The sequence below is a fragment of the Nyctibius grandis genome, chromosome 24 (genome assembly GCF_013368605.1).
Source record: "Nyctibius grandis isolate bNycGra1 chromosome 24, bNycGra1.pri, whole genome shotgun sequence".
Classification (NCBI taxonomy): domain Eukaryota; kingdom Metazoa; phylum Chordata; class Aves; order Nyctibiiformes; family Nyctibiidae; genus Nyctibius; species Nyctibius grandis.
In genome coordinates, this window is record NC_090681.1 from 1,781,088 (window position 1) to 1,801,822 (window position 20,735).

General features: G+C 47.0%; 1 protein-coding gene across 1 annotated transcript in view; it reads left to right on the forward strand.

Annotated features, from left to right (window-relative positions):
• Nucleotides 1–20,735, forward strand: part of CSMD2 (CUB and Sushi multiple domains 2) — a 254,428-nt gene that overhangs the window by 157,508 nt on the left and 76,185 nt on the right. The window contains 10 exon segments of the mRNA XM_068417612.1: nucleotides 116–254; nucleotides 963–1,150; nucleotides 1,505–1,693; nucleotides 2,018–2,134; nucleotides 6,779–6,994; nucleotides 9,233–9,421; nucleotides 12,719–12,888; nucleotides 14,519–14,675; nucleotides 15,061–15,252; nucleotides 16,599–16,725. Of these exon segments, the coding sequence (XP_068273713.1) occupies nucleotides 116–254; nucleotides 963–1,150; nucleotides 1,505–1,693; nucleotides 2,018–2,134; nucleotides 6,779–6,994; nucleotides 9,233–9,421; nucleotides 12,719–12,888; nucleotides 14,519–14,675; nucleotides 15,061–15,252; nucleotides 16,599–16,725 (1,684 nt within the window).

A 20,735-nucleotide genomic window follows, 5' to 3' on the forward strand; every position in this document is an offset into this window, starting at 1 on the left:
CATGAAAGCTGTTGGACGGCAGGACAACGCTGCCTGGCAGGGAGAGGTACGTCTAGTTGTGCCTCAGCTTCCGTGATGCTCTTCACCTGAATGGTGTCATTTTCCTTGTCCCCAGCGCCGTGCGGGGGCCACCTGACGTCTCCCAGCGGAACCATCCTGTCCCCGGGCTGGCCTGGCTTCTACAAGGACTCCCTGAGCTGCGCGTGGGTCATAGAGGCCCAGCCGGGCTACCCCATCAAGATCACGTTTGACAGGTGCTCACCCTCAGCTTCTCAAAAGTTCCCTATTTGCGTTTTTTTGGTGGTTCCAGCAGTGTGGAGTTGCAGCCGCCCCCGGAGGAAAAGGGAACGAGCTGCTCGGCGCTGGGTTTGGCAGGGAGGTTCTCTTTCTCTTTTTAATTAACTCCTGACGAGACACAGAAATTCACTTAACATTCAAGAAGAAAAGGTGGAAAATGGTGATTCTTCCGTTGTTTTGACTAACTCCTGCTAATTTGCAGTGCTATTTTAGACACCCGTAGGACACGTTTTTGGAGGCTGAGCTCCCACGTGCTCAGCTTGCTGGGGAGAAGCACAGCGAGGATCTGGCCCTGACTCGGGAGTGCTGAGTCTCTTGGCTTGACCTGGGTTTCCCTGTTGGAGGAGGGCTACGCTTTCTTGAACCTGGGTCTGTATGTCTGAGAAGTGATGGTTCGTGTAGCATAAGATGGCTGTCGCTCAAAGACTGTTCGATATTGGCAGATGAAGCAGGTGAAGGATCAGAAAGAACCCAAAATGCGTAGGAGGGGAACGGCGTGTTCTCAGTAAGATGCTCAAGCAGCTGAAGGTCAGGCAGTAGAAGCAGACCCACGTATTGCCCCGTGGCCTGTGCTGCCCTCTCGTCATTAGAGCACGTTCAGGACTGCAATACAGAGAAATTAGCTGTGCTGGTTTTTCACAGACGTGTTCTTGTGTCCCTTTCAGATTTAAGACAGAGGTGAATTATGACACCCTGGAAGTGCGCGATGGCCGCTCCTATTCTTCCCCGTTGATAGGTGTCTATGATGGGACTCAAGTGCCCCAGTTCCTCATCAGCACCAGCAACTACCTCTACCTCCTCTTCACCACTGACAAAAGCCACTCTGACATAGGCTTTCAGATCCGATATGAAAGTAAGTGCAAGTTATTAATGTAATTATGCACTCCCTGGCAGCACAATGGGCTCAATCAGGGGCCCGTTGGACACTTGGCACTGTTAGTGATTGCAGAATGTGAAGCTACTGCAAGCGAAGTAGCAGCCTCTGGTTGTTTAGAGTTTTTTATTTTAGCATCTACAGAATATTATTGATTTTAGGAGGCAGAGTTGAGTTCCTCTATCTGTTTCATCCTCTTGCTTTGGGGATAATCAGTTGGACTTTGAATAAGTTTATAGGAGGAGTTAACTTTCCCCCAGGCTAATCACTGCCCCTTGCAGCAGGCTCTGGAGCTGCTGAGTGGTCTGACACGAGTGGGTTTGTTTGCCACAGCTGTGAAGCTCCAGTCAGACCACTGCTTGGATCCGGGGATCCCAGTAAACGGCCAGCGCCACGGGAATGATTTCTACGTGGGAGCACTGGTGACGTTCAGCTGCGATTCAGGGTACACCCTGAGTGACAGCGAGGCCCTGGAGTGTGAGCCGAACTTCCAGTGGAGCCGGCCGCTGCCCAGCTGTGAGGGTAAGGGGTGCGGAGGGTAATGTCTGCAGGAGATGGCAAACGCTTCATTTGCACATCTACTGCAAGAGCAAAGCAGCACTTGTAAAGCTTGCAGTGGTGTTTGATCTGTGTATTTGATCTGTGTAATGATTTGTGTCTCTGCCAGTGGCAGGGGGTTGGAACTAGATGATCTTTAAGGTCCCTTCCAACCCAAACCATTCTATGATTCTATGATGTTTTGTTTGATTTTGATGGGTTGGTCTTTTTTTGACATTCAAAAGAACTGATCTTCTTCCAGCTGATGATAGGTTTTGATTTATTTAATTATTTATCTCTTTTTTTTAGCTCTATGTGGAGGTTATATTCGTGGTTCCAGTGGTACCATCTTATCCCCAGGCTTCCCTGATTTTTATCCAAATAACTTGAACTGCACATGGACAATAGAAACATCGCACGGAAAAGGTGAGAAATCTTTAGCTTAGAGTGGGTTTAGAGGTGTACTGGAGGATGGTGGTCAGTGGGAGACAAGTGCTCCCTGTGTAAACCAAGAGTTTGTCTCAGCAATGATGGCTACCTCTGTGCTTGGCCAGTTGCCACCACCCAGACATTGTCTCTAGACAAGATGCAGAGGTTTTTGGTGTCACATCTCTCAATCCTTTTAAAGTGGAGAGGATTAAGAAGGAAAGATGGTCCTATATCAAACTCCCAGATCTGAGAGCCTGTGCTAGGCGTTATCTTCGGTTTCAGACCTTCGGGGCAGTGTTGCCAGTGTGGAGGCAAAGTGCAGATCTGTTTAGTCCAGTCTCCTGTGCAGCACGGGCCAATCTTTTGTCTTGGAGGAAAATTTCAAGAAAATGTATCGTTGACAATTAGAGAGCAAGTTTTATGTTCAAGGGTGGGAGGTAATTTCTCCTGATGCAGTCAGTGGCTGCCTGGGGTAAGCACAAAGGGTATAAACCCTTTATGTAACTTTATGCACTCTTATATAACTGTCTCGTACCGGATATCAGCACAACAGGAGCCATGATAGCCAATTTTGCAAATACCATTTGTATTACAGCAAATAAACTTGTCAATGAACAGCACAGTGCATTAAGGGAGCCGTCACACGCTGTGAAAAGTATTCTGTTGAGTAGCAGCAATCCCCTCTTCATTAATCCGCTCTGCCTTGGATTCAGCTCTCCGATGAGATGCTGCATTATCCTGTAGCTAAGCACCACGCAGCAAACTGACACTCTCTTACATGAGGAGGTGCAGTTCTGATGGCCTGTGTGCTTTTATGCCAACATCAGAAGAAATTCTCCTGACCAAGCTAAGCAAAAGCTATGTTGAAATGCATTTGGATGCTGGGCTCTGTTGGGTGGGGTGTGCGTGCGCACACATACATGTCCATACACATCCTTTCTCTTGCAACAATATTTTATCTTTCTTGGTGATCTACTTTCCCAGCTGCCGCTGTGTTAAACTGCTGTGTAATGCATTGCAACAAGCTCCTCCCAGCTCTTCTCAGCATTCCTGCAGCGTTTGTTCTCACTCGTCAGTAAAGAGCAGCGGAACAGAGTGATCCTGAGTCAGAGCAGTAGCCGCTGAAATGGAATTAATTTAGTCCTTGGAGAACAGAACAGCCTTTAAAAAAGGTGTAACTGATCCCCATTCTCGGCTAACTTCAGCAGCAGCGCAGAGTCCTCTCTGGGCTTTGTCCTTGTCTTTCCGTTCCCTGTTCTTGGAGCCACTGGGTGAATCGGTAATCGGTGGGTAAAGTTGGTGCTGGTTAAACCCAGAAGCTTTAACAGTTCTGCTGCAAGCAGGATTAACAAGCAGGGGATGTATTTACATGACTTAAGTGTTTGCATTGGACCTGATTATTCTTTTTCTAGTTTAAGTCTCCCACGTCCACTTCTACTAATACCTTACTCCTTGTGGCACTGCTACAGAGCTCGGGGCTTGTGCCTCCCCGTCCACCGGACTATTCCCTGCCAAGCCAGCGGCCGAGCAGGGACGATCTGCATCATAAAAGCTGGTCTCAAGTTATTCACTGCCAGATCTTTATGAACATCTCTCACATGGCCAGCACACGAGCACCCTAATTGAAACAAGTTGGTTGTTAGAGTAGTTATTTTTATGTGACTGCAGACACTGATTTACTTTATGGACTCGTGAGCTGTACAATTTGAGTTTAAAAGCAGCTTAATTTTAAAGGTATTTAAACGCTTAAAGAGAGACTATTATTTTTAATCTGAGAACTTCAAAGTGATTTCTTTTCCCTATAATTTGTTGTGTTGTTTCTTGTACAGAGAATGGAAAAAAAGACCTGCATTTGCAGAGACATTTTGTGCCACAGTAAATTTCAGACCAGAGAAAAGGTTTAATCAGAGTCACAAATGCTTTAAAATGAGTTTGTAATTAGCCCTTATGGCTACAGTTGCACAGCCCTTAACTAGCTGTGCTGCTGGGGAGGCCTCGTGCCCCGTGGTTGGCGTTGGGACCTCACAAGACCTGGAGTCAGGGGCTGTCCTCCCAGTCCTGGGGACTGTGTTATGCTTGTGTTTCTCGGGTGGTGTGATGATTCGGTGGAGTGATATTATTTCTGTTCCTTAGACTGGGTTTTGTAAAGGCAAGGATATAAATTTACTGTCAGTTGATTAACAGGGAAAACTTAAGACATTTTGTATTCGCTGCATCTCACCAAGTTTGCAGGCCAAAGCAGGTCAGATCTATTTTCAGTCGACTCTACTGCTGGTAAGGATAATAAACGTTTGGAAACTGTTAGACGTTTCCTACCTTCGTGGAGTTCAGCGAGGGGAACAGTGGGACTAACATTTTTCTGCCAGGCTCCATATAATATTTCCCTGGATATAAGAAAGGAAATGTCCAAGTCGAGACCCCTTTTGGTCGTCACTAAACGGTGAGTCACACAAATACTTCTGCCTGGGACACTGAAGGTTAGCAGGGTGCAATAAGCTGCGTGGCAGGGACGAAGACAGGGAGAGAAGGGGGCAGTTGAGATGTCCTGTGAGCCCGGCTCCTTCCCAATCCAATGATTTCCATGGGAAAGGCTTTCTAGTGGTTACTAACCTCTCTGTCCTTCATTTCTTGGAAGGAAACTGCTTACATGTGACCAGTAAACCTTCAAAAAGAAATTGGATAGACATAGGGATAAATGGAATATTCAGAATTATAATTTGATGCTGACAAAAAACTGTTGGGGTGGATATTAAATCTCATGCTCCAGAGCTTTAATCAGTCTCTAGGTTGGCCTCATCCTGATCTCTAGAAATTAATGGGGAATGGGGAGCAAGGAGGAGATTATTCCTCTGATCCTCATTTACAGATTCCCTGTGCTTGCTTTTGAAGCAGCTGATGCTGTGCTTTGGCAGAGAGGGGACGCGGAGCAAGACAGCCCTTGGGTCTCCCCAGGCTGGCAGTCTCGGTGGTGTTAATCATTGGCTTAAATGAAATAACTTGGTCATGCCACTGGGCACTCGTGGTGCGTGCAAGGAGGCAGGGATCTGACTGGGACTAATGAAGAGCAGATTACAGCACTTGTGTTTGCACGGAGGCGTCTGTTCCTCTGCAAAGAGCCCTGTCGAGTTCAGTGGGGTTATGGGGAGCGTAAAGCCCAACTCAGCATGAGCGGGTCCTTGGGAGCCTGCCCCTTCGTGCTCAGAAAGTGTGCGAAGATCTTTGGATGAAAGAAGCCGTATAAATGCAAAGAGGCTTTTTTATTGCTTTAGCGTGCTGACTTCGTGTGATGGTGATGTGACAAGGTTTCTGATACAACAACCTGCCTTGCTTTGCTCTCTCAAAGCTGTCCCTGATATTTTTGTTTTTCAAAGATGGAATTATTTTCTAGAGAATAAGTGTTTCTAATTGTGTTTGAATTCCAGCATGAAAAATCACCTAGCTGGAGGCTTTTGCAAAAGCCTGAAGTACTTACTGTTTTGTGTCTGTAGGTGTGAAGGATACTTTGAGTAATCCGTTACTCCTTTCTTGTTCATTTACAAACGCAGCAAGGTCACAGCCTCTCACCGAGATGTTTCAAATTGTTGAAACTGAATTTGGAAGAAGAGACAAAATAGTTTTTCTGTGTTTGTTCTTTCTGTAGCTGGATCTGTTCTGGGTTTTATTTTTGTCAGTATAATGTGGGTACAAGTGTAGGGTTGTCTTCGCTTGTAAGATCTGTTACAGCTGGCAAGACCTGGGCGAACCACCCCCACTCCACGTGCTGGGCCAAAGTCTGCGATAGCTGCACACGCGCTTCCCACCACGAGCCTTGGAGGGGACAGCAGGTCTGGGAGCGGGTCAGGAGCAGGGGAGGGACAGCAGCAGCCCCCTGCCAGCAGGACGGGGCTGGGCTGCCCTGGAGCACGGTGCTGGGTGCTGCTGGGGGGGAGCGTGGCTGCGTGACATCGCCCTGACTCGGGAGATGCACGTGAACGGCTCCCGAGGTGTGTGTGTGGCTGAGGAAATGCAGGTCTGTGCGTGCGTGGTAGCTCCTGTTGTCCTCCAGCCTCTGGGGACCAGCGTTCAATCCCGTCATAGGAAGGTGTAGGAAGTCCCTGCAGTCACACTGCTGACATACTTTATCTTCTGCAAAAACCTCTCTGACCTTGATACTTGGCTTAAGTCCTGTTTTTCTAGTTATGAATTCTTTCTGGAACATGCTCGGTTTTGTTGTTTTCAAGCCCTCACAACTACAGCTTTTGCTGCTCTTGCTATCTGTCCAAAGGTCAACACTTTTAATATAAAATACTCCTCTAAGCTGCCAGGCTCGGTCCTTTTTGCTGCTCACCCATCCCTCGAGCGAGCTTGTGTCTCTGTTCCTGTGTTACAAAGACCCAGGAATCGAAGATCTTAACTGCCTTTCTCTGTCCTGCACCTTGTACCGTACCTTTGTTTTGCTTTTTTCATCTATTTCGTTTCTAACATAAACGTGCCCATGCTTTTCAGTGTGCTTTTCCTTCCCAGTTGGGTTGCTTTTTACTGGGAAACAGGGAATCAATACTGGTGGTGTCTCACGGAGAGGAGAGGCGCTTTGGCTCTGGGACGAAGGGTGCCATACGAACGCTGCTGGCTGAAGCCACCTCTATTTTCCCTCTCCCACAGGTGTGTTCTTCACCTTTCATACCTTTCACTTGGAGAACGGCCACGACTACCTCCTCATCACCGAGAACAGCAGCTTTGCTCAGCCGCTGAAGCAGCTGACGGGCTCTCGGCTCCCTGCCCCGCTTAGTGCCGGCCTCTTCGGAAACTTCTCTGCTCAAATCCGCTTCATCTCGGACTTCTCCATGTCCTATGAGGGTTTCAACATCACCTTCTCAGGTAAGAACGGGGGTGGACAAAGACTTAATTCTTTCCCTTTCCTCCCCACTTTTCTGCAAATCTTGGGAATAATTTTCTGTTGATGCAGTGCGTGTGATTTGGGTCACTGACGGTCACTCCTTATGTTACCTCAGTAAATTATTCTGGTGTTAAACCACAGTATGTCCCAAGAAATACTCTCCTTGCAGTCCCCATGTCGCCAGATGTAGCAATTTTGTCTGCCTTGAGTCCCAGTAGATGAATGGCTTGAACCCACTGGAATTAAATCCTAGTACAGACGTGTTTGTTGCCTTCTCCCTCCTCACCCGATCATCCCTTCTGCTCTGTTTATGGACAGAGGTTCAGCTCACGTTTTCTTGGGGTACGCCATCCCTCTTACCTCCAGATGCCTGCCTTCCCTGTTTATCAGAGGAAAATCTCTGCAGTAGTTACAGCATTTCTGTTTCCAAGGTGGGAAGCTGGGACAGATGGGATCTTTTGGAAGGCAACATTGAGCAATCTGGACTTCTTGGACAAGGAGCAAGGCAGAGCTGGTCACTCCCATTGGCCGTCTGGTCTCTTTTTTCCATTTGGTTCATTGCTCCACTTGGATGCTCATCCCATGACCCAGCCCCTGCAGCTGGCCTCAGCCTGTCCTAGATGTACCACAGGCCACGTGCAGCCTGGGCCAGGTTTACATGAGCCCACTGGTATTGCTGGGGAGCTGGAAACAGTATTTTCTCTCGCTGGGCTTCCTCTAACTGACGTGCTATAATAGCAGATGAGAACAGACATCCTGGGGCACGTAGCAGGGCACTGAGGGATGCAGGATTTTGCTGGCTGCAGCAACCCTTCTCGCCCCTGCTCTGCTGGTGAAGGTCTGGCTGTGCACAAGCACCTTCTGATACAGGTTTCAGCTGTTCGTGATTATACAAAGTGCTGGTTTCTTCACGTGAAATTCCAGATTTTCAGAAGTTGTCAGTGAAAAGTAGCGTGTGCGTGGTGCTATGGGAGAGAGGCTCGGAGAAGGGCACGTTTGCCTGTGCAGAGCAGATCATCGCACTTGTAAATAATTGCTTTGCATGGGTAATCTCTGGTTGAAGTGTGCAAGGCGTTTAGCTGTGTCCTTTAACCTGAAGTCCTACAAAAACAACTGCTGAAGGGTTTGCCTGTGCACACATTTCAGAAAATGTAATCTTTGCTGCCCGAGAGCCCTGACAAGCCATCCTGTAAAACAATCAGTTAAGGGACAGCAGCTTATCGCACTGGTGCTGTTCTTTTCTGTATCTCAGCATACCTTGTAGTTGTGAGGGCAACAGCTGCAAATTCGGCCTGTTGATGGGAAGAGAACTGGCCATTTTTGTGGTGGAGCTCGGTGCTGCCGTGCTCGCTGTCTTTGGACAGAGGTGTTGCCATAGGTGCAGATAAAACCTGCTGCACTGAGACGACTGGTTTCCAGTACCTTTGTTCTGGCCTCTCAGGTTGCATTCGCATGTGATACTCTGTAGAAACTACTCAAAGTTTCCAATTAAGTTTGATTTTGATGGCTTTTTGCATTAAAAAATTTGCCTATAATTATAACTACTATTTTCAGTGTATTTCCTATCTTGGAAAGTGAAAATGGGAGTCAGTTATATTTTAATTTCCTTTAGATACATATGTACATACTTTGTGCTTTGCAGGTCTGTCATTTTTCAAAAAATAACCCTCAAAAGTGTTTTCCTTCGAAATGTTTTGTGGTTGAAGTCGTGCATTTGGCCATTAGCCACCATGCTACATGACCTTTCATTTAGCAGCAGCTTAAATGTTCTCTTGCATTCCCCAGGCAGGACGCTGCGTTCATTCATTGTCAGGATTAGTAATGTAGAGGCAGCAGAAATCCCACCTGGATCAATTCATCTTCATTTGACTAAACCAGAGGGAGAGTGACAAATTGCCATCATGTTTTGTCACCACTGATGTCACTTTCTTGTTTGTCTGACGATAGTGACGGAAGATGAGACCTGTTGTGTTTTGAGTTGGTTTAAATCAAGATCCCGGTGACACCCTGGGGGCTGTGTGTTGAGAGTGAAACCCAAGCTGGTCTTCATGGCTCAGACAGGACGTGGGTGCTTCCTTTGCAGAGCTTCACTGCAGCGGGGTCAAAACTCGGAGCTCCCTCCTCATCCTCGCGTTCAGGGACTGGGGTGCCCTCATGGGGGAGAACAGAGTACGCGGTGTCACCCTGCTATTCTGTAAATGTCTGTTTGTCCCCTGTAGAATATGATTTGGAGCCCTGCGATGAGCCGGAGGTCCCAGCCTACAGCATCAGAAAGGGCCTGCAGTTCGGAGTGGGGGACGTCCTCACCTTCTCCTGCTTCCCAGGCTACCGGCTGGAGGGCGCGTCCCGCATCACCTGCCTCGGGGGGAGACGGCGTGTGTGGAGTTCGCCTCTGCCAAGGTGTGTTGGTAGGTGGTCATGTGCTTTCATTTTGCTTGGTTGGTTACGCTGTGCTGGATTGTGAAGGTGGGCAGGGCCGGGTGGCATCCCCCAGGATGGCGTCTTTCAGCTTCGCAGGGTGGTTGGTGCAGGGATGGGGGAGAGGGAGCTGGGATGAGCCTTCAGCCTTGCGGCTATGTGTGGGGACGGGAGGGACAGGCATATTTTTTTTGTTGTACAGTTTAGTAAGTAGGAAACTGTTCAGTGCTCTGCTGCTGCCTGGCTCACCCAGAGCCATCAGGGATTCATCCAAATCAGGCAGACCAGCTCTCTTACCTGTTTGCACACTGGCAAAGCCTGCTAGGTAGATTTTCCTGATCTGTGTTAGTGACCTTTGAGGGCCCTTGCAAACAGCATCATGGCAAGAGCCAGGCTGCTTTCTCTGCCCATTGAGTCGTGTCAGGCTGAATGCATTTCCCAGCACTGCTCAATGCTTAGGTCACAGGGTTGCATCGTCCTTCTGTGACAAGCAGCCTCTTCAGGGCATGACTGACACTCAGGTTGCAGAGAAAGCTAATCAGGGGAATAGAAATAAAAAAGAATCATAACAAAGCTTTAAACTTGCTCCTCGGACATCATCACTAAGGGGACACACTGGCTTCCATTTCCCAGTTCCCCACTGCAGCTGGCTTCGCGTTAGCACGTTGGCTTTAGAACAAGGGGACAAATTCCCTTTGCGGTGGTTTGGTGGCAGGGTGACAGCTTTGTCCACAGTGTCCCCGCAGCACACTCACATCTTGCTCACCCTGGATGTAGATGGATATTGGAGACTTACCCGTTAAGATCACAGGAGATTTAATTCTTTTTGGCAGACAAACCAGCCACTTTGTATTCAATTCCTGTTCTAGAGATGGGTCTGGAGAGAAACGAGAGCAGTTTGTTCCTTTGGCCAACCCCTCTCTCCAGGGCAGGAATGCTCCCCACCCACTGCTACTTCAGACCACATCCCACGTGGTGATGTCTCCTGCAACGTCCCTGGGTGATCTGTGCTGAAGTGAGTGTCCTGCTTTTCATATACGGCAAGAGAGGAGGAGAAAGTCACATCCAAAGTACCTCCTCTTGCTGTGTCTGCTGCTGCTTCCTTACCTAACCTTCAGGATTTATTGGGGGAGCAGCAGAGGTGGCAGAGTTGGTGCAGGAAGGGGCACGTGCACTGTGATGGCTTCCTTCAGCTCCAGCAGCTTTGTGTGCTGTGAAGGACTCATGGAGACGAGGAAAAGCTGTTTTCAGGGCAGGTCGGAGTGACTCTCCCCAGCTGCACATGCAAAACACCAGGACTCAAAGGAACAGGGAGCCAGTGTTTTACAGCTGAAAATCTTTCAGGGTAAATAGGCTGAGAAAACAAGGACTCATGGTTTGCTCATGTGGGAACTAATCAGGGAGTAACAAAAAATCCTAAACACATGGTGGTTGCAAGGCAGCTTTACATGTGTTGGGGGATTGTGAATGTATGTAGTAAACTGGCTGCGATGTTCCCAGCTGAAATCAGGCACTCGGACAAGGCGGCAGCTGCTGGCAGCCGGCATCCTCGGAGGAGGACATCCTTTGGATGCCATTTGGCAAGTACACCCTCAAGCTCTATGAGAGTGTTGTGGACTTTTGCTTCCTCCCTGTGATAACAGCAGGGGAGAGCTCATCCTCACGTCGTGCCATGAGCTCTGGTGGGGCTCAGGGCTGTCCCAGTTGTGCTGCGTCTTGCGCTCAGATGCGCTTGAGTGTCTGCTCACCCCTTCGTGCAGTGGAGACGTGCCTGTAGCAGTCCTCTTATACTCACTGTCATGTTCGTATGAGAGAGAGATTGTGCCGTTAAAAGCTTGCAGTTAAAATACATAAAATACAGAGGTGAAGGATGGTTGTTGCTATTTTCTGGAAGCGTTAAACTGTGATCTCCTGACATCCAAGGTGGGTCAAACCTCCAAAGCTGCCATCCTCTTCCTTGTCTAAAGAGGATCATTCTGCCAGGTTTTGAGTCACACAGATCTTCAAACTTCAAATTTGGCTCAAAACCAAACACTGTTCACACTGCACAGAGTAGAAAAGGAAGCAGATGTGGTGAAGGAGCAGAGAAACCATACTAGAAGAATGTAATGGGACAGGGATGGACTGCAGGTCCTGTGAACAACAGCAGGGAAAGGACTCTTCTTTCTCTCCTTCCTTATTTCCTTCTTTCTTAAATCGTGGCACTTCATAACCTGTCATAGGATGTAAACTTGTCTCAGGGAAGGGAGAAACAAGTGCAGTAACATGACTGCCCCTGCCCTTCCAGTTCCCTGAGCAAGGGATACGTAGGGATCCTCACATTGGCATCTCCTGCTCTGTCCCAGCCCCTTGTCCTGTGAACAAGAAAGGTCAGTTACAAAACCTGAGCCCACTGTGGTTCTGTGAGTGACATTTGGGAGGAAACAAAGACATGTAAGTTGGAGCTGGTTTCTGAAACTGGGAGGCAAAAGAATCTCTGGTTTTCTCTCTTTTTCCGGTGGGGATGGATGTAGTTTTTAGCTGCAAAGCTGGGAAGAAAAAATGCAGGGAGCAAGGGACAAGAGGTCCTTCAAAATCCTGTCAAATGATGAACTGGAGAGCTGAGGGCAGCATTAACAACAAGCAAGGTCAAATTTTGCCCTCTTAGTTTTCAGGAAATTACTTTGGGGCAAGAGTTTGACATTCAGGCATAGCTGTATCATTTGTAATTATGTGGAAGTTTCACTCAGTACATCTTTCTGCACAAAGAGCTCTGGCACTTGCAACACGTTGGTACCAGCAGTCGGTGGTGGGCTGTGTTGACTGTTGAATGAATACCATGATTTTTATATACTATATATAGATATAGGATGAGCTTTGTATAAATATGGGAAAATACTTTAAATATTTCAATCTAATAATATTTTTTGTTTTTCCTTCTGGTTCATGAATCAGGAAGGAACATAAACACAGGAATCCTTTCGAGCAGGCGGTGGCTTTCCAGGGATTTTGAATGTTTTTCTGAATTGGGTCCCAAGATAGCATTTGAGCACGCCAACTTTCTGTGACTCGGTTTCCCTGTCCATCTAAGGAGAGGATATTTTATAAAGCACCTGAGCTTTAATGATGATAGAAGTGCTGTTATGTCCTGTTTTGTTTACTGACTGTACTTGGCAATAGTGGATGTGTTAGCAGATGGATATAGGAAGGAGCGAGGATCTGTGGCTGTTTGGAGGAATCACCTGCATGTGTTGTACGGCTCGAATATACACGTGGTTATTAAAACGTGGTTTTGTGTCTTCATGTAGCTGAATGTGGTTCATCTGTAACTGGAACCCAAGGTGTTCTGCTGTCCCCCAACTATCCAATAAACTATAACAACAACCACGAGTGCATCTACTCCATCCAGACCCAGCCAGGAAAGGGGATCCAGCTGAAAGCCAGGACTTTCGAACTGGAGGCAGGAGATGTCCTCAAGGTAATTCTGCTGTCTCTAGCAATGCAGCACTACCTTGCTGCTAATGAGAGCAAGATCTGAAAGGGAAGTGATGTTCTGAAATTTTAATGGAGTTAGCTGAGACTGACCTCTGGAAAATGCTGCCCAGACAGTGCTGACAGCGCAGTGGTAGTCTCTGGAAGAGCCTCATGCTAGCACTGCTAGTGACCCGTGGTCACTGCTGCGTCGTTAAGTGACTGGCACGGCCAGCCTGAAAACAGCAGCAAAATCCCCACGGACCAGGCTGCTGATCAGGCAGGGCAGCTGGGTGAGAATATTGTCTGCGTCTGTCCCCTCTAAGGTTTGAGTGAGGCTCGATGTGATACATCTGTGAAGCGATACCTCCTAGCCCAGGGACGCCATCTGATTGGAGTGTCACTGCTGTGCGTTAGTTTGTGCTTAAAAACGTATCGTCTAATTTTAGGGAATCGTCACCTCTGAATTTCCCCAGCTCGAGCAGTCTCTGGCAGCAGCGCTATGGCAACAGTGAAGGTCCTTGGCGCTTCAGCCTAGCTGTTGTTTGAGGCTTCAGTCTGCAGATGGATGTGTAAACAAATTCGCTATCCATTAAAAATGTAGATACCTGTGCTGTACCAGTGTGCCTTCTGCTATGAAATCTTCCCTGAGATTTAGAGATTTGCTAGAATGCCAGTGGTTCTTCCTTTGTAGCTAAACTTCAGCTCTTATCTGCATAGTTGTACAGGAGAAACTGTTAATGCAGGAGGAAGTGTGAGGTTCTTAGCATAATTTTTGTGTTTTTTAAGAATCAAGGCTGATTTGTCCCAAAAAGGGGTTTATTTAAATGCAGAACTCCAGACTGAAGCTCTTCATCATTCCTATACTCAGCCTTAGATTAATCTGCATTTACAAGTTTCAGGACTCTATATAGAAGGAGACAAATCCAGGCTGAGTTTCTATTAACCACAAAGAAATGGTTTTATGGGAGGCATTAATATTGCAAGATGTGTGCTGATGTGCTAAGCCGTCTTCCCAGAGAACTCTGTCCCTATTTAAGTGCCGTACTTCTGCACTGCGAGATAGGTGTAATCCACGTATTTTCAGCTCACAAATGACTGGAAAGAGAGAGGGATTTGCAGCTAATGCGAAGAATATCCTCGTTGTGAAAGAAATGATGTTCTCTCAAGAGGTTTGTCATCAGCTTCTCATCTGCTCCTGAGGAAAGTTACTATCAATCTCCACTAGTGAGAAGTTGCTCTTTATCCTCATAGAGAATCACGCTATCTAAAAGAAAGGACAAAAAAAACCCGTTTGTGTTTTTCTTAAATAACAGCAGGTTCAAGGCACATCTGTGAGTCACTGTAGGGAGAAAATGTTTTTCCCAGTAGCTGTGCTGCACCCTTGGAAAGAGCTTAGTTCAGAAAACACAGCCCTGAGTGCAGTGTAAGCTCGGTGTAAGGAGGAGGACACGGATCCTCCAGGGCGTAAATCCTGCTCCTCAGATGAGCAGCATCAGGAGGTCTCGTCAAGTCACGCTCTTAGTTGGGATAATTTACTGGCTTCAAAGAACTGTCCCTGTCTGCACTCATGGGTGATTTGGTCCCTGAAATAGCAAACAAAATATGTTTTCCTGTATGTTTCTTGTTCCTCCCAGGTCTACGATGGCAGCAATAGCTCCGCTCGCCTGCTGGGCTCCTTCAGCCGCTCCGACATGCTCGGCACCAGCATCAACAGCACTTCCAGCAGCATGTGGCTTGAGTTCATCACCAACAGCGAGAACACGAGTAAAGGCTTTGAGCTGCAGTTTTCTAGTAAGTTTTAGGCCCAGGTGCTTGTGAGGTGGGGATCTCTGAGGTGTGATGGTGTGTTGTGTTACAGGTGCAGGACCAGAGGAAACAGTCCTGTCCGTAAAGACTGTGTAGTCTGAAGTGGGATTGGAGTGGGGGAGATGATTGTGCCAGCAGACTTTTTCTGCTATGGATGAGGCCGTGGTGACACAGAAACTTTGGATCGAAGCTGAGATACCAGATTTCTGGGATCTTGTTCAAATATTAATTAGAAAAATACTAATTTTCAATATGGTGTTTTTTCTCTCCAGCAAATGATTTTAAGAAGAAAATATTACTGTGATCCTGTGTTAATATCTCCTGGCTGTTAAATATCTGATGAAAACGGATGCTGTTTCTCCTGCTCCAGGTTTTGAACTCATTAAATGCGAGGACCCTGGCATCCCGCAGTTCGGCTACAAGGTCCATGATGAGGGACACTTTGCTGGCAGCTCCGTGTCCTTCAGCTGTGACCCTGGCTATACCCTGCGAGGCAGCAGGGTGCTGGTCTGCCTGACGGGGGAGCGGAGAGCTTGGGATCAACCCCTGCCAACCTGTGTAGGTGAGACAGCTCTTGCTTTTAAAATGTCCTCTAACGAGTACTTTGCTTGTGGGCGTCCCACTAAACGTCCATTCTTCCTCCTTTGCTGATACATATGGTGTTAACTCTGGTACTGATTGCACCCATCCACGTTAATAAAGATCATGATAAGGACAGTCTGTAAGGCATCTTCAGACTGAGAGCACTGATCTCTTCAGAGCTCTACAAGCAGTCGTAACGTGAAACACCATGCTCTGAGCACGGATGTGACAAGGTTTCTTGCTTTGCTGCAAGGAGGCTACTGCTTTTCCAGTCCTTGTCCTTTCACTTAATGTGTTAAACAGGGTGGCACTTCTGATAATGGCAGACATCAGCATGTGTCCAGGCGTTTGATGGTTCAGAGTCGTGTTTATTTGAGAGCTACATGACATCCGATTCCAGATGCTCAGATGTTTTAATTCCCTCAGTCTGAGTGCTGAGCTCCTTAGCTGAGTTCCCTTTTACCTGTAGCTTTCTGGAAGGATATCTTCTTGCTTGGAAAATTCTCATATTAAGTCTTGTGCATCTAAATGAAGTGCTGTTGGTCGGTTAGCTGACAACTTCATCATTAGCTAGTGTTTCCAGGACATGGCAAAGTTCTTAGAGCTCAGTCCTCTGAGAGACCTCAACAACCAGAGGCTGCTTTCATGGTTAGAAGTGATGTGCTCAAACACTGGCACTCTGTATTCTCCCGTGAGTTAGGACCATTCTTTATGCAGTAACTCTGCTGAATTTTAGCCTTGATTATTGAGGTAAAAAGACAAATTTCTGTGATTTATGCGTCTTAACCTTTACCCTATTTGCTCTACATATATTACATATGAATGGTTGTGTCTGTGTGAACACGTGGAAACTGAGAATTTTAATGGCTACATTATGAAAATGTATTCAAAATCCTCACGTTCTTTTGAGGTTAATTTAGCAGATATATATATATATATGTTGGCTTCTTTGTTCTATCACATTGATGAATCACTAAGACTTTTTGCAGATACAGGCACAAGAGTTGAGCTCATTCACCCCACGTGTGAATCAGGTAGAGCAGGATACTGGTAGGCTCTGCCTTTATTCACTCCAAAGTCAAAAAGGTGGAGGGAAGCTTTGACAGCATGTCAGGTGTTAGGAATGTGCACAGAAGTGCAGAATTATTCTGATAACTCAGTCTTAGCTGAATTAAATGACACTATCTTTGTTTTGTAGGCTTTAAGAATCTCTTTAAACGGCAAGAAATACTCCCTGTTGTATTCGTAGGAAGAGATTTGCATTGTTGCCAAGTAAGAACCGTAGTATGTCATGAATCTTCTCACTAACCCATATGTTTGTTTCAGCTGAGTGTGGGGGTACTATCAAAGGAGAGTCGTCAGGACGGATACTGTCTCCCGGCTACCCAACACCCTACGATCATAATCTGAATTGTATTTGGACAATAGAGGCAGAAGCTGGTTGCACGATAGGGTGAGTTGAGCCAGGTTGTTGTAGCTTGGTTTCCTTTCCATGTACATCTTATTTTTCCAGAAGTAGATCAATAATTATATAAGGCAAGTAAAGAGAATGCCCTGTCACTTTGAGAGTCCCAAATGGAGGAACAAACACTGGCTTATCTCCTTGCCAGGCTGGACAGAAGCAGCATCACTACTTCTTTCTCTTAAGCTTTTTAGCCCTTTATGGCCTGTGTTCCTCCATTTGGGAAGGCAGTTATGGGTTTGGTTCATCTCCCATTCGTGTTGCCAGAGAAAATTAACACTGAAAGGGATGAGCTCTGTCACGTTACGTTTGTGAGAACGAAGTCGGGTGTGAGGGTCCCCAGATGTGAGTGGGCAGCTGGAAAACTGAGACCACAGCACTTAGCCTTCATCTTCTAACTGCATTGTGTTATTGTTTTGATTATAAATAGAACACATAAAACGGAATTGTCCTCCCCAAGGAAAGACTTAAGACTGTTTCTAAACATCTGGTCTGTACAGAGACCCAAGACTTTTTCTCCTCCTGTTCCTCTTCTCTTATTGTTCTGTTACCACTTTCCTGCTGGAAAATGGCAGTTTGAAATGCATTTGTTTATAAGTTATGTGAATTTGGCAGTTAGGTAAGCGTGGTATTAATGTTTGGCTTATAAAGTTAGTGGAGTCACCAGCAGCATCCCGGCAGTTTCCTGCTCTGTGATCCCTGCTGCTTAACCACTGTTCCCACGCCGAGGTTTGCCCAAGCCCTAGCAAGCCGTCCCAGAACTGCTCTGTGTGTGCCTACATATTTCAGTCCAGCTAAAGCCTTCTTCAACAGAACGCTGACGTATATTGGCAAGTAAAGTTCATTGTATTGTCTGCTCAACAATAATCCTCCTCTTCCACCATCTCCCATCCTAATTTCTAGTGCTTGTTAGCTGGTGTGTCAGCCCCGTCTCTGTGCTGACCCAAGACCTGTTGCTGTTCACGTCCTGCCCTCCTTCGTTGGCAGTGCCCTTTTTATCTTTACTGTGGCTTCCTTGCTGCGTCAGCACTCCTCATCTCTTCAGCAAAAACTGTTAATCATGTTAAGCTCTATGGTGCTTTTAGTCGATGGATTTATGCTGGAGATAGATTTGGGCCAGTATTTTCATTTTTACTTAATGCAGAAATTCCCTCCATTAGCTCTGCTCTTCGCTGTGGTTCAATAATGGATGGTTTCTGGTATGAACACGGGAGAAAGAGCATAGCCAATGCAGCATAATTCCTGCACAGGCAACTCCCAGTTGAAGTCTCCTCTTTTCTTCATTCTCCTGTAGAAGATTCTGAAGAATCTGAAGATTTTTATAGGATAAAGTAGACATGAGAGACCCCCTCTTCTCTCCCCCCCGCCAAAGTGTAAGAGGCTGCTTCAGCAGGTGAACTTTACTCGCACACGCAATCCCTATCTCCTTCCCTAAGAGCACCCAAACGAGCAGAGCTGTAGGGTTGCGTTTGCAGGATCAGCCAGAGGCTTGGAAAGGGCCAAGACTGAAATGAAATGATGCCAGGGAGTAGTACGGTACTATACCTTGTGACCCTTCCTTTCATCAGAGATGAAAGCTCCCTTCTCCTGTGCCTGTGGTTGGCAGCACAGACAGAAGAGATGATCTCTGGGTAGTTGAGAGAGCACATTTTCAGCAACTTCATTTTTATGGTAATCCATTGGAAAAATAATCCTCTTCACGCATGATACAATTGTATAAAGCTCTCATTTATAACTTACATTAAAATTAATCACCAAAGCTTTTTGAATAAAGCTGTATCTGCACAGAACGAGGGGAAGGAAAGAAAAATTAGTCTGTACATCGTTGCCATGAAAGTTGAAGGGTTGCACTTTGAGAGAGGATTGATTTTGCGCATGTGCAAACACACACATGCACACGCACAGAAAATTACAACTAAAATGACTTGGCTTATCTGTGAGACTCTGGGGAGAGAAAGAAGTGGGAGGGTGTACTGGAAAATGAATGAAACTTGCCTTCGAGTACTGCTTGTACAGCTGAGAGCAGCGAATACGCAGTTCAGAGTGGCAATGGTGTTTTATTGAACAGCAGTGATCTCAGTAAGAGTTTAATGACGTTGCTAATCCGGGTTTAATGGGCGGTGCTGTATTGACAATTCCATTTTTCACAGTTTCATCTAGAAATATGAGTGAGAATATTGGGATGTTCCAGTTTGCTTCCTTGGAGATTTCTAGGAACATAACATTTAACAGCTTTTAAATCTCCTGGGCTGGAGGGAGGCAGCGGGCAGCCCTGCAAACTGCTGGTGGTGTGAAAGACCCGAGGCTCTGGTGCGGGCTGGGTGGGCATTACCAGCGTGTCAAGCTGCGTTCAGCTGCTGAAGCCAGCTCCAGGTGGGAGCCCAGCCTCTCACACAGCAGAGCCAAGCTGGGGCGGCCAGAGCTTGGATGGGAAACGTTAGCAGAAAGAGCCCCAGGTTGGTCAGTCAGGATGTGGGGATGCTTTCTGAAGAGCTGGGGCTAAATGGCTCACCAAAGGCCATGCAGATGTCAGTGCAGAGCTGGTCTCTTCTCACCTCTGCTCCTTGCTAAGCTGGGAGAACTTTCCCTCTGTCACATATATGTGTGTGTATATATATATATATATATCTCACCACAATTCCTAATTTGCTTTTTGCTGCATTTTCTTGCATGTAATTGGGATTGTCAGAGTGCAAGAATGAAACTCTCTTCCTCTCCATTGTCTGCTAAACCAGTGTCTCTGTCTTGTCTTCAGTGAAGCCCTGCTAGGAATAGAATCAGGCTGATAGAAAAATCATGCTGTTTGGTTACAGATGTGCCTGCTGAAGAGATTGATTTGCTCCAGAGCACACCAGTTTTCTTAATAAAATCAGTTATCCCAATAGACTCCTGAACCAGCTGGCGTTGGACAACCCATGCCATGCCACTATGTTATCTGGTTATCGTGCGAAGGCTTTCTCCTCGTGAAGCCTTCCCTGCAAGTTTTGTAAGAGTTAATGAGGGAAGGGAGTTGCTGTAGGCAGCCTTGGTCGCCCGGGGAGCTGGTGGTGAGCTCTCCCAGGGCGGTGGCACTTCCAGGGTGTCCCCCCGCCGCAGGTCAGTCTCTGCCAGTGTCCCCCTGTTCCTGAGGTCTGCAGCAATGAGTTTTCTCTGGGGGTTTTGGCTAACTGGAACCAGTTAGCCTGAGAGCAAACGTAGTCAGGCCAGTGCACCTGTGGAGAACAGCTCTGCTATGATCCATTCTTATTTCCCTCGAGTCTAGCTTTTTTTCTCTTTGCTCAAGGTCTCTGCTAGGTAAATTTATGATTCAGCTCTTTTGGTTTCTGTCAGATTCTGTGGACATCATTCTGTTGCTGAGTATATTGCAGTGTGGGTGCCTCCCCCCCTCCCCTTTATAGTTCTACCTGATTTATTTATGTTTGCCCCGGATAAATGGGAAAGCAGCCAAGTGAATGCCTCCTTGTTTTCCTCCGTGGGCTGTCAGGGTTTTAAGCACAGTACCTGGTTGTCTTATTTTTTGCAGATTTTTCTCAGTGCAGTTTATAGATTTCTGTCCTCGTTTCAGACCGGCATGGCTCTAGTTACCCCGTGTTAGCCTGATTTCATTGTGTCAGGTGGCATTTCCCCCAGTGGTAATGTGGCAATGAAAAACAGAGGCAATTAAATGCCTTCTCTTCAGTTGGCATTTTAAGTGCAGGAGTGAAAGGGACTGAGCCCTGATGTATCGCAGCCTTTAGCTGATAACTCCCTTGGGCGTAACAATAATAACGACAGTGTCTTGTGCTTAGATGGTACTTGGGATCTGGGAAGATCCCAAAGCTCATCTCAAAGCCTGGATTCATCTGCTTCGCATCCTTCCACAGCAGAGGTTGGTTTGGTGGGATGAAGTGCACTGTGATGTGCCTCCAGCCCAGGGTGGGAAGCGAGGAGCATCCCACCAGGGCTTGACGTGGGACCAAGGTTGTCCTGTCCCAGAGTGCCACCAGTCCTCCCCTGGGCAT